This window comes from Gopherus flavomarginatus, chromosome 1 (genome assembly GCF_025201925.1).
Source record: "Gopherus flavomarginatus isolate rGopFla2 chromosome 1, rGopFla2.mat.asm, whole genome shotgun sequence".
NCBI classification, from domain to species: domain Eukaryota; kingdom Metazoa; phylum Chordata; order Testudines; family Testudinidae; genus Gopherus; species Gopherus flavomarginatus.
In genome coordinates this window covers 172,027,839-172,042,197 of record NC_066617.1, presented here as the reverse complement: position 1 = coordinate 172,042,197, position 14,359 = coordinate 172,027,839, and the positions used below count along the sequence as shown (strand labels likewise).

At 40.9% G+C, this 14,359-nt stretch overlaps 1 protein-coding gene across 1 annotated transcript in view; it reads left to right on the top strand.

The window, feature by feature from the left end:
• MORC1 (MORC family CW-type zinc finger 1) overlaps positions 1–13,663 on the top strand; it is a 109,439-nt gene extending 95,776 nt beyond the window's left edge. Inside the window, exons 26-28 of the mRNA XM_050962804.1 lie at positions 9,691–9,885; positions 11,515–11,568; positions 13,063–13,663. Coding sequence (XP_050818761.1) covers positions 9,691–9,885; positions 11,515–11,568; positions 13,063–13,233 — 420 coding nt within the window. The 3' untranslated portion in view covers positions 13,234–13,663. The remainder of the gene's footprint in view (positions 1–9,690; positions 9,886–11,514; positions 11,569–13,062) is intronic.
• The last annotated feature ends 696 nt before the right edge of the window (positions 13,664–14,359 follow it).

Genomic DNA, 14,359 nt, shown 5'->3' with positions numbered 1-14,359 from the left:
GATTCGGTACTGGCCTCTACTTCAGTACTGATAGCCTTTCCAGTACTGAGTGTTAGTGTTGCCTCAGTGACACCACCAGTTCTCCAGGCTCTGGCTTCTGTGCCTTCCTTGGTACCAATATGGTCCATGTACTGGGCTTCAGACAAGTCAGAGCATGTGACAGCTTCACCAGGATGTCTCCTCCATTCCCTTCAGACTATTTGGAATGTTCCTCACATTTGAGTTCAGAGTCATCTTCTGCTTCTCTTTTTCTGTCCAGACACCAATCTCAAACGTTTTGAGAGCACCAGGTGATCCCCATCAGCACTGAGATCAGTAATGTTTTCGCAGCAGAGATGGCAGTTTTGGGCCTGGTTCCTGCTGGCCACCAGTGCCATATCACTTCCCTCCTTGGCCTTCATGGAATCCTTGAGATGTCCCTCAATCTTCAGGGTTCAATCCTCTTCTCATTCCAGAGAATGTTGCCAACCCACATGCTGTCTTACTTCCTGGACCAACTAGGCTGAAGACTCAGACTGAGGTTGCTCCTTCTGAGCTGGTACAGACTAAGTCTTTGTTGCAGGAGTAACTGGGGTCACTTTGGGCCTACTTCCTTCATCTTCCTTACCAGACGATTGCACTATGCCAGATTCATCTTCTGTGCCTAAAGACTGTGTCTTATCAAGATCTCCTTAGGGGAATGGCTACAATCTTGGCATTCAGGCCGAGTTCATTCAGGAGAATACCCATAAGTTGGTGCACATTCTCTGCTCGTCAGTTTCAAGGAGAGTAGCTCTACCTATAAATGAAGTACTTTTGGGAAATGTCGACGGGGAAAGGTGAGCAAACCCCACAGGTAAGTGGGGAACAAGACCTGGGAGATGGGTTGGAAACAGGAGGGAGCACGGGCTATAATGGCAGAGAGAAAGGAGGGTCAGGGCAAAGCTGGGAGGCAAGATCAAACCAGTATCTTAGATGCCTATATACAAATGCAAGAAGTATGGGTAATAAGCAGGAAGAACTGGAAGTGCTAATAAATAAATACAACTATGACATTGTTGGCATTACTGAAACTTGATGGGATAATACACATGACTGGAATGTTGGTGTGACTGGGTATAGTTTTCTCAGGAAGGATAGACAGAGGAAAAAGGGAGGAGGTGTTGCCTTATATATTAAAAATGTGCACACTTGGACTGAGGTGGAGATGGACATAGGAGATGGAAGTGTTGAGAGTCTCTGGGTTAGGCTAAAAGGGGTAAAAAACACGGGCGATGTCATGCTGGGAGTCTACTACAGGCCACCTAATCAGGTGGAAGAGGTGGATGAGGCTTTTTTCAAACAACTAACAAAATCATCCAAAGCCCAAGATTTGGTGGTGGTGGGGGACTTCAACTATCCAGATATATGTTGGGAAAATAACACCGCAGGGCACAGACTATCCAATAAGTTCCTGGACTGCATTGCAGACAACTTTTTATTTCAGAAAGTTGAAAAAGCTACTGGGGGGAAGCTGTTCTAGACTTGATTTTAACAAATAGGGAGGAACTCGTTGAGAATTTAAAAGTAGAAGGAAGCTTGGGTGGAAGTGATCATGAAATCATAGAGTTTGCAATTCTAAGGAAGGGTAGAAGGGAGTACAGCAAAATAGAGACAATGGATTTCAGGAAGGCGGATTTTGGTAAGCTCAGAGAGCTGATAGGTAAGGTCCCATGGGAATCAAGACTGAGGGGAAAAACAACTGAGGAGAGTTGGCAGTTTTTCAAAGGGACGCTATTAAGGGCCCAAAAGCAAGCTATTCCAATGGTTAGGAAAGATAGAAAATGTGGCAAAAGACTACCTTGGCTTAACCACGAGATCTTGCGTGACCTACAAAATAAAAAGGCGTCATATAAAAAATGGAAACTAGGTCAGATTACAAAGGACGAATATAGGCATATAACACAGGAATGCAGAGGCAAGATTAGAAAGGCAAAGGCACAAAAGGCTCAAACTAGCTATGGGAAAAAAAGGGAAACATAAAGACTTTTTATCAATACATTAGAAGCAAGAGGAAGACCAAGGACAGGGTAGGCCCACTGCTCAGTGAGGAGGGGGAAACAGTAACAGGAGACTTGGAAATGGCAGAGATGCTTAATGACTTCTTTGTTTCGGTCTTCACTGAGAAGTCTGAAGGAATGTCTAATATAGTGAATGCTTACGGGAAGAGGGTCGGTTTAGAAGATAAAATAAAAAAAGAGCAAGTAAAAAATCACTTAGAAAAGTTAGATGCCTGCAAGTCACCAGGGCCTGATGAAATGCATCCTAGAATACTCAAGGAGTTAATAGAGGAGGTATCTGAGCCTCTAGCTATTATCTTTGGGAAATCATGGGAGACGGGGGAGATTCCAGAAGACTGGAAGGGGGCAAATATAGTGCCCTCTATAAAAAGGAAAATAAAAACAACCCAGGACACTACAGACCAGTTAGTTTAACTTCTGTGCCAGGAAAGATAATGGAGCAGGTAATCAAAGAAATCATCTGCAAACACTTGGAAGGTGGTAAGGTGATAGGGAATAGCCAGCATGGATTTGTAAAGAACAAATCATGTCAAACTAATCTGATAGCATTCTTTGATAGGATAACGAGCCTTGTGGATAAGGGAGAAGCGGTGTATGTGATATACCTAGACTTTAGTAAGGCATTTGATACCGTCTCGCATGATATTCTTATAGATAAACTAGTAAAGTACAATTTAGATGGGGCTACTATAAGGTGGGTGCATAACTGGCTGGATAACCGTACTCAGAGAGTAGTTATTAATGGCTCCCAATGCTGCTGGAAAGGTATAACAAGTGGGGTTCCGCAGGGGTCTGTTTTGGGACCGGCTCTGTTCAATATCTTCATCAACAATTTAGATGTTGGCATAGAAAGTACGCTTATTAAGTTTGCAGACGATACCAAACTGGGAGGAATTGCAACTGCTTTGGAGGACAGGGTCAAAATTCAAAATGATCTGGACAAATTGGAGAAATGGTCTGAGGTAAACAGGATGAAGTTCAATAAAGATAAATGCAAAGTGCTCCACTTAGGAAGGAACAATCAGTTTCACACATACAGAATGGGAAGAGACTGTCTAGGAAGGAGTATGGCAGAAAGAGATCTCGGGGTCATAGTAGACCACAAGCTTAATATGAGTCAGCAGTGTGATACTGTTGCAAAAAAACTAAACGTGATTCTGGGATGCATTAACAGGTGTTTTGTAAACAAGACATGAGAAGTCATTCTTCCGCTTTACTCTGCGCTGGTTAGGCCTCAGCTGGAGTATTGTGTCCAGTTCTGGGCACCGCATTTCAAGAAAGATGTGGAGAAATTGGAGAGGGTCCAGAGAAGAGCAACAAGAATGATTAAAGGTCTTGAGAACATGACCTATGAAGGGAGGTTGAAACAATTGGGTTTGTTTAGTTTGGAAAAGAGAAGACTGAGAGGGGACATGATAGCAGTTTTCAGGTATCTAAAAGGGTGTCATCAGGAGGAGGGAGAAAACTTGTTCACCTTAGCCTCCAATGATAGAACAAGAAGCAATAGGCTTAAACTGCAGCAAGAGAGATTTAGGTTGGACATTAGGAAAAAGTTCCTAACTGTCAGGGTAGTTAAACACTGGAATAGATTGCCTAGGGGAGTTGTGGAATCTCCATCTCTGGAGATATTTAAGAGTAGGTTAGATAAATGTCTATTAGGGATGGTCTAGACAGTATTTGGTCCTGCCGTGAGGGCAGGGGACTGGACTCGATGATCTCTCGAGATCCCTTCCAGTCCTAGAGTCTATGAGTCTATTATGTCCCTATGCAGAGTTCTGAGTGCTTCTATTAATATCCAGCCTCTAACTTGCTATTGTAACAGCTGATAATGAGAGAGTGAAACATGAGAGATTTAAGTCAATGCCTAAAGATAGGGAGTCTAAAAGATTGGATATAATGGGACAAAAAATGCATTCAACCTTGTCTTTACAAATGTGCATTGCTAATCTTCAGGCACTGTTATCAAAATATAAATTTGTAAATTGGAAGGCTGCGTCCAATTTTAGAGACAAATTGCCAGAATCCTCCAGGGAAGAGTTTTTAAGGCCTTCATTGTTGAAGGTTGTCTGTTGTCAAAGATGTTGCTGCAATGAGCATGGCATGTAGCCGACACCTACTCCAAAATTATGTCCTCTACTGTAACAATGAGAAGAGCTTTGTTACAGAACTCTGACATAGCTCTGGAGGTCCAGTAAGACGCAGAGGACCTACATTTTGATGGCCAGTTTCTGTATTCTGAAAAGACTGATCAGATGCTACATTCATTTAAGGACTTGTTGAGCTACTTTCATTGGGGGTTTATGACTCAGTGATTGAGAGGCCTCATTATGGAGGTCAGCAGCAGCAATACCGTAAGTATTCCCAGCTGTATTTCAGGAGTTGGCTTATCTTGCTAGACAGCACCACTTCTCCAGAAAGCAACCCGATTTACACAGGCCAAGGCATCCCATTTCTAACTTGCACCAACCAGCTCATCCTCTATCAGTCATTTAGACTCTTCTACCAAGGGCAACTTACCAGTTGTCAACTTCCAGATCAATTCCCTGCCATTTGGGGACAGACTGTCCTGCTTCTATGGTGCTTAGGGAACAACAACCACAGGCAAATGGTCCTAAGCACTGTGAGATGGCTTCATGCTATCCAATTCCCCCTTCTCGCTCCCATGCCCCACCCCTTTTCAGGGACTTCTCTCATGAGTCACTGCTCCTTCAGGCAGTAGTGATCGATTGTCAGGAGAATCAGAATTCACATCGTCCCTTGCCTGGATGATTGGTTACTGAAAGGCAAGTCTGAAGCACAAGTCTGAGGCACAAGTCCTCCATCACATCCAGTTCATATTATGTCTCTTTGATTGACTGGGGCTGATTTTGAGCAAAGGAAAATCAGTATTAATTCTGATACAAAGAATCAAGTTCATTGTGGCCCTACTAGACTTACAAGTTCCAGGGCTTTCTGCCAAATGAATAATTTCAAATAATTCTTCATCTGTGTCTGTCCTTCCAGTTTCACCCTTTAGCTATGGCATGCTTATGCCTGACGTTACTAAGTTATGTGGCTGCATGCACTTACACAGTCCAACATGCAAGTTTGTGCCTTCGTCCTCTTAAATCATGGTTGAAGTTGATCTATCACCCGTCTTCAGCCATTGGACAGGTTTGTCCAAGTGCCACTGGTGATCCTGGAGTACCTAGAATGGTAGGCACATCTGAGCAGTGTGTGCAAGAGTGCTCCCTTTGCCCGTCCTCCACTGACCCGGACTATAGTTACCGAAGCCTACACAATAGGTAGGGGGATGCATCTAGGGACATTGAAAGTTTAGGGTTTATTGGCAGAACAGGAAGCTTCCCTTTGTGTCAATATCTTGGAACTTCAAGAGGTTTACAATACATGTCAGGCCTTTTGGGCTCAGATCAAGGGAACAGCAGTTCACATGCTTACCAACAATACCACTGTACTGCATTATGTGAGCAGTCAAGGAGGAGCCCACTCTAACCAGCTCTGTCAGGGAGCAAAACAGTTTGGGCATTTTTTTCTAGCAAGGAAGACTCATTCCCACAGCTACACAATTGTCAGGAGTTCAGAATCAGTTGGCTGATCACCTTGGAAGGAATTTCTTCCCAAACTGCAAATGGTCCATGAAGAGCACTGTGCTGCAGTCCATTTTCAAAGAATGGGGCATTCCAGTGATGGACTTGTTTGTAATAAAAGACAACAAGAACTTCAGTCAGTTTTGCTCTGGAACTAGACTTGATCCAGGCTCACTAACTGATACCTCCCATTTGAATTGGAGATCAGCATGGATGTGTGCTTTCCTCCCAATCCCGCTTATCCCTCAGGTTATTCTAAAACTGAAGGGAGATCATGCCAAACTGATACTCATTGTTTCAGCTTAGCTAAGATGATGTTGAGTCTCCAATGGTCTATCTGTCTGACTTCCCAGAACTCTTCCCCTCATGTCCTGCTGACACGACTCCACAGTCAGATATGGCATCCAGTGCTGAGCAGTCTGCACCTAACAGCCTGAATACTCCATGTGTGGTGAAGAGGAAAAATGATGTTCAGAAGCAGTGCAGCGAGTCCTACTTACTTAGTAGAAGGTTTTCTACTATTCTACCTATTTGGCTGAGTGGAAACATTTTTCAATTTGGTCATTGGCTTCGGGAATTTGGCCAGTGCTAGCACATATTCAGGACATTTTGGATTACCTGGTATATCTTAAGTCCTCAGGTCTGTTACTCAGCTAGTTGAGGGTCCACTTATTGGCAATTTTAGCATTTCATCCTCCAATCCAAGGGAAGTTGGTATTATCCAGTTCCATGGTAGTTAGATTTCTAAAATCTACCTCTTTTTGCCTGTGAAAGAAATTATTCCCTTTTGGGACTTCAGTACTATACTGTCTGCCCTCATAAGTCCTCTGTTTGATGCCACCATGTCAAGGTATTATCCTCACTTTGAACTTCAGCGTCCAGAAACTGGGGACCTGCATGTACCCCTCTAAACTTAATTCCTAGCTTAGATCTGATAGCACTGCCATCAACCAGAATTTCCAGTGTCCGGTACACTCCCTGTCTCCCAAAAATCTTCCCTGGGGGACCCAAGACCCAAACCCCTTGGGTCTTAAAACAAAGAGAAGTAAACCATTCCTCCTTCTTCCCCCTCCCAGACTTTCCCTGAGAGGTACACAGATCCAAACTCCTTGGATCCTAAAACAGAGAATTAACCTTCCCCCCAACCACTTTCTCTCCCCCTCCCAGACTTTCCCTGAGAGATACACTGATCCTAATTCCTCTCCTAAAACAGAGAGGAATTAACCTTTCCGCCCCTTTTCTCCCCCCACCACTCCCTGGTGAGTCCAGACCCAGTCCCCTTGGGTCTTAAACAATGGAAAAAATCAATCAGGTTCTTAAAAAAGAAAGCTTTTAATTAAAGAAAGAAAAAAGTAAAAATTATCTTGTAAAATTAAGATGGAAAATGTTTACAGGGTCTAAGCTTATACATAGACTAGAGGGACTCCCTCCCCTCTAGCCTAAGTTACAAGTTACAGTAAACAGAGGTAAAATATCCTTCCAGCAAAATACACATTTGCAAATTAAGAAAACAAACATAAAACTAAGTCGCCTTTTCTAGCCAGTACTTACTATTCTGAACATGAGAGACTGTTTGAAAGAATGGAGACAGATCTGGCTGCACGTCTGGTCTCTCTTAGTCCCAAGAGAGAACAAAGAACAAAAAAAAAAAAAAAACAGCACAAAACAAAGACTTCCCTCTACCAAGATTTGAAAGTATCTTGTCCCCTGATTGGTCCTTTGGTCAGGTGTCAGCCAGGTTCACTGAGCTTGTTAACCCTTTACAGGTAAAAGAGACATTAACCCTTAACCATGTGTTTATGACAGAGCCCCTAGCAACTTTTCCCATATTTCTTTTGCCAAAAGACAGCTTTTTTTATTGCCAGAACTTCTGTGAGGAGAGTTAGTGAGTTGCAGACCCTAATGGCAAAGCCTCCAATTACAGTTTTTCAAAGGCAAGGTAGCCTGGAGGCCATACTCCGTGTTTTTGTCTAACAAAGTTTTCATATTTTCTCCTTAACCAAACAATATACTTACCTGAATTTTTTCCTAAGACTCATTCAAATGTGGACGAGAGGAGCACTTTCTGTTCTTGGATACATGACAATCTTTGGCGGTCTGTGTAGAAAGGACTACACTGTTCCATGCATCACCTCAACTTTTTATCTCCTGTGTGAATTGGATGAAGGGTCAGGTGGTTTCCACACAGATGATTTCCAGATGGATTACTTCCTGCACCACAAGAAGATGTGGGGTAGCTCAGGCCACAGTTCCACAGAGGTGGTTGACTCATTTGATGAGGGCCCAAAAGACTTCAGTTTTGTTTCTCAGTGACATTTCTACATTATAAATTTGCAGGGGTACTTCCTAGTCTTTCATACAGACTTTTACCAAGCATTATGCTATTTCAGCTGCATCTAGATCAGAAGCAAACTTTGGAAAGCTGATTGCAGTCATTGTTTCAATAGATTCTGAGCCCCCTCTCCTACGAGTACTGCTTATGAGTCACCTGAACGGAATACATGTCTGCAACCACTCGAAGAAAAAACGGTTACCTGTCTGTACTATAATGGTTGTTGTTTAAGTGGGTGCAGACATGTATTCCATGCCCCACCTTCCATCTTCTCTGCATCAGAGTCTTCACCCTTGGATTCCTATGCAAAGGAACTAAGTGGGTGTCAAGGCAGCACTGCCTTCAAGAGCCCTGGGAAGGAATGCGAGGAGCCAGAGCGTGCGAGCGCACCTCGATAGGTACTGTTAAGCAACGTCCCCTGGCTTCAGCATGCTGGGTGTGCGCACACCTTAGTGGAATACACATCTGCACTCACATCTCAAAGAACAGCAGTTACAGTACAGGGAGGTAGCTCTTTTTTTCTATTTACAAACTTATTCTAGATTGCCTCTTTTCAAATAAGTAAATTTTTTTAAAATGCGGTAAGCACTGTGACTGCCAGTGCCCTAACTGTAAAATAAGGGATGCTGATCTTTTTGGAACCAGACATTTACTCAAAGAACTGTTCCATGAATTATGTTTAATGTAAATGTCTAATAAGAATAGTTGTGCGGAAGCACAGCTATGAGGATCAATCCATTTTTTACAAACTAGAGCAGTTAAATGATATAAGAACTATGATAAAGGCAGAATTAGTGCATTAAAGTTCAATTGTATAGGCTCATGCTGATCGTTCTTATTGACAAAGGTAGTTCATTAATTTCTGTGGGGATTATTTACAGGAACAAGAGCCTGTCATGTAAGTAAGGGAATGTGGATTCATACCCTTAGTGTGTTATACAATCCTAATATGTCCATTATCTGTTGTTATTAATGAGAGTTGAGGATTGTTCATGTAATCTTCATGCTGTTTGCAGCTGTAAATAAACACTAACCATGAGATTTGCAAGGGATTAAACTAATTTCTTAATATCCTCGTATCTCCCCAGGCCCTTTTTTCTTTCCCAAGCTATCGATTCAGGTATCAGTTCTAAGTGAATAAAAATGAGACTAGGGAGGGTTGGTTGGTTGGGAAGGGTTTTTTTGGTTCTTAAAAAGCCATTTAGTGAGTCTGGAGGATATGTTGAGGATTCCCTTCTCTGAACAATGTAATAAAATAGCTGAGTGGAACCTGGTTGATTTCACATACTGCACATTCAGCATCTGTTTCTTATGCTGGATAGCTATGTTCTGTGAGATTAAACCTCCCCAAATCCTTCTAGAACCTAATTTATTATTTTCTCCTATTTCTCTTCAAATTACTATTGGCAAATGGACTCTAATTTAAGAGTTGCAGATAGATGAACATTAAACTTTGTAATCCCAGACTAGTGACTTTAAATATTATAATAAATTGAATCTAAATCCTTCTGGCACAATCCGCTGTCTCTTACAGTTCCACCATTTCTGCCTATCCTGGGCATCTTGTTTCATATCCTTCATGTTGGTCAGTTTGATAAATTAGTAGTGAGGAATTTCTCCCTTCTCAAAGCAATTATAAATGTATATTTATTGTATTTCTTAATACAAGTATATCCCAGTTGGTTTTGCTGCTTTTAGATCAAATAAAATGCCTGTGTGCCTCTATCTCCAGGTCATGAAAGACTATTTTGTTCAGCATGAGAATAAAATACTGAGAAAAATTCAATTCCTAACTCGCCATTCCTATGAAGTAGCATATGTTAGTGAACTGCAACAGAGACGCTGTGAGATACAAATAAAAGCTACTCAAGAAAAACTGAAGACCCTTCAGGAGAAGATGTCAGAGCTAATAAGGCGAATTCACCCAGTGAGTGGTATTTAATTCAAATATTTATTATTAATGAGATCTGGGTATTTTTCATCAGGAAAAAAGTGCAATTTGTCCTGGATTAGCTGTTTCAGACTACAGTGTCTCTGTCAGAATAAGTGTCTGGGCACATGGATTTTTAAAACGAATGATGCTGCACAGACTGGAAAGAATCTAGTGTCACTTAGATGCCAAGTTAGGTTAGCAATAGGGCAGTTTAAAATAATGCCCATTTACTTGTAAACTGAGCAGTTTTTGTTCTGGAATCATTAACATACTATCTGAAAAAGACTCTAAAATGGTTTACAGCAGAGTACGACACCCCCCTACTATTGAGGAGAGTTGGTAGGCTATTGACTAATATACCAAACAAATGATTGTATATTAAACATAAGATTTTCTTTGAAGCACAGTGCTGCTGAATACCCAATCCGTGTTATTCAACTTTAACTTGTGTAATATCAAGTGTATTTAATTATTTTCAGTATCATTAACCAAAAGGCTATAAGGAAGTAATTTAGTAATTTCTTAGTATTCTCATTTATGAGGTATAATTTCTTTCCCCCCTATTTTTTAGGTGAAGTAATGTTTTGTCTGTAATGTTTGAGCCAATCTCATGATGAAGGTAACAGTGTTGCCAAAATGCTTATATAGAGAGTTTTAGTAGAACTAGAATAGCACCTAAATAATCCAGCTACCAATTGGAAAACAACATATGAAATTAGTTTTCAAAGGTATATAATAAACTTTACAAGAGTCTCTGGAACTGAATAAAAAGGGCAACCAGTACAGACCCAAGAATTAGAAGTTAATTACCATTTACTCAAGTCCTTGGTGTGAATTGTCGTAGCTTCATCGAAACCATTGGAGCTGTGACAATTACAACAGCTGAAGGTGCTGGCATATTTCTAAATGTAAATATAAATATTGAAGTGTGACAGATCATTTAAATGGCACTTCTGGTTAGACACTTTCTAATTAATATTGCAGTGATGAAGATTATAATTAACTCAGAACCCTACTCCATCTTCTGTATATATACTATTGGCCATATCCTCATTTGATGTAAATCAGCTTAGCGCTGTTAAAGTCAATGGTAATCTTACAATTGACTTAAATGGAACCAGAATTTGGCCCTAAATGCATCATGTATTAATTGGCTGGTAGGTTCTTGTGCATTGATGTGAATTGTGCCCTTGGAGAGCAGAAATAGTGACCTGCTCGTGTGCTGTATACTAAATTACAGACTTACAGCTTGCCAATAAGGTCTACGTGTCTTCATGTGTAAAGACATTATAAGGCTTCAAAGAATGATAGCAGATTAATTTAACATGGAAGTAGCCAGATCTGGAAGCACTAAAAGGTTATGTGAGAAAACAAAGCTAAAGTACAAATAAGAAATCTAAAAAGTAAAGTTTGCAAGGCACTCATAGTGATGGGAAGTAAACTGGATTTGCTCTGGGGTCTCTCCAGGCATCAGCCTGAGACACGGTCATCTTCAGTACTAGCTGAAGTCTTTTTAGTCCAAAGTGCTGCTACTCTTACTTTGGAGAAACCAGAAGCAGTATAGGATAATGAAAAAGCAAATCAAATTTTCCTCTAATCAATTTACTTTACTTTACTTTACAGGAGTTGTTGACAGAATTCAGGAAGTATTGCCAATCAATCAAGGGAAAACATGAGGTAAGTGACCTGCTCATTTTCCTGGCTACAGTAAAGATTGTATCTTGGTCACTGAGTAAATGAGCCAGCTAAACATTCTAGATGGTGTATATGCCCATAAATTCACAGCCTCATGTTCCCTTCCATTGCAGAGGCTAATGTTGCTTATATATTTAAACATCAGAAAGATTGTTGAGAATCTTGGTGTGAAAAAGCTGGGTTTACGGTCCTTGGTCCCTTGGATACTCCACCATAGAAGTAACTCCTGTGTTTTGATGTCTCATCATTTTTATCATGTGATAATGATTTAACCAGTCTTTCCATGCCTACAGTCTTCTAGTTCTGAAGCGCTCCATTACACTTACCTGGGTGTTACATAATGTCATGAAAGGAGGTTTTGAAACCTTACAAAGGCTCTTAATGGTATTATGAATTGTGTCCATTTTCTCTGCCGTGTGAGTTCACCTAGGGTTACCTCCAAGGAAGGGCCTGGCATCATCAGTGCCTGAGTCCAGTTGCCATACGGTCTGCACCTCTCAGGTGCCATGAGAGCTGACTTTTTTCCAGGTTCAATGGACACCAGCTACAGCTCAATCATGTAGTGAAATCACTATCCAGACTGCAATTTTATCTCAATAAACTTTTATATATGAGGGCTTTTTGCTGGTGGCATGGAGCTCATTGGAAATACATCTTGCCTTTTTTGTTGCACCAGAGCGTAGTCCCTTTTTACTTTATCTATTTCAAACAAAAATATCCTGACTAATACAATCACTGCATCTCTTGAAATTAAAGAACATCAAAATATTGAAAACAGCAAAAATCTGCAACCAATAGTACATTTTTTTACATCAGGACTGACATGTTTACTGTGGAGCAGTGAGTTGGTTTATCTTCTGAAAAAAATGTGGCTAATGGGTGCTGTAGACATTATTTTTTCAGTCCTGACACCCTCTCTAGATTCTATGTCCAAAACTGAAGACACTCAGCACGTTGCAAGATAAGACTGTAAATGAGCAACTGGTTTTCATAAATTGTTCATGTCCCCTTTGATTCCCTTCAGTGGTCCTGTCTTTTACTGCATTAGATGCAAGCTTCTCTTTCTCTCCTACAGGGTTCTGTATAATCACACCCTTATCCCTCTGTCTGTATCTCTGCTTTCTTTTCTCTCTGCTCAATGCTTTGTCTTGCTTTCCCACCAGTTTTGTTCCTTTCATTACACTGCTCGTAAATCTAGAACAGTCTAATTACTTTACAAAGCTGTCTTTTCTCTCAGATCCTTGCCTTCCTGCCTCTACAAGCAATCTTTCCTCCCTTCCAGTCACTAATTGCCACACACACTCTGCTCCTGGCCTTTTTGTTTGTTTGTTTGTTTTGTTTTCTGTTTGCTTCATCTGCTTTAGATTGTGTGCTCTTAGGGCTAAGTAAACACAGTTATATTTGTTAGTTTCTTTGTAACTATTATTTGTAAATTATTGCAAAATGCTTATAGATCCATGCATGTTTGTTTTTTAGGGTGACCATGTAGATGACTTAGAACAAATTGATGGCTATCTTGAAGAGCTCCTTAAACAAGACATGTACCAATCTGGCATTATAAGATTACCCAGTGTAGATGCAAACACAGCAGAGTTAGGAGAACCTGTCATGCCATGTGAAGAAATTGTGGATGCTTTCAAGAACTGAGGTGGCTTGGTCTCCATTGCTCATACATTTATAGTATCACAACTTTTAGGAACACATTAGAAAATTAATCTTAACATAAATATGAATGTAAACTGTTAACATTGAAAATTATCATGGTTGGATTTTAATATAATTTTGCTCATGTTTTTGGGAAGTTGAACCTGTCAGCGTCTCCTTTGAATTTTTGTGCATTATGCTCTTGAGAAGTTGTTTTTAATTTACCTTTGAGCTATAAACACTACTTCTGATTGTTTGATGTAGAAACTTCATAGATACACACAGACCTGTGTATTGTATGTTAGTATTTTGTAGTAATAGATATTATTGAAGATTTACCTTTAGTCAATGAAGATAAACAACTTGAAAAATGTTATTTTAGAGTATCTTTGCTACATGTTTCCTATTACTGGATATTACAAATACAGTTGTTTTAGAGAGCTTGCAAACCTTTGGCTAATTTATTTATATTTATGAAGGGACTGTTTCAGGCTATTCAGTATTTAGTCTACTTTATTCAGGCATTACACAGAGAAACTCCTTAGTACAGAAGTCAATGAGAGCTTGCTTGAGTTGCAAATTCCAAACTCAACCCTGTATATGATAGCATATTGGTAGACTGCTGCACCCATACAAAGTCCCACTGAAGGACTGGAGCTCAAGAAAAGAATTCAGCATTTGATCTATTGGGATTATTTGAAAAATGTTTTTCATGACAGCTAGTTTGTAATGTAACTTCTTGTTGAAGTCCTGTCTGTCTGTTTTACACAAACCAGACTAGTACATACGTTCAGCCAGGGCCAGCTTTAGGCCTATTCCACCAATTCCCCCGAATTGGGCCCCGTGCCTAAAAGGGCCCCGCGCCCAGTGAGAATCTCTTCCTTGGCTAGAGGTGCCTTTTTAATTTTTACTCACCTGGCGGCGCTCCAGGTCTTCAGCGACAAGTCCTTCACTCACTCCGGGTCTTCAGTGGCACTTCGGCAGCAGGTCCTTCGCTTGCTCTGGGTCTTCGGTGGCACTTCAGTGGCGGGTCCTTCAGTGCCGCCGAAGACCTGGAGCGAGTGAAGGACCCGCCGCCGAAGTGCCACCGAAAACTCAGAGCACCGCCCAGTGAGTACAAGCCCCAGGT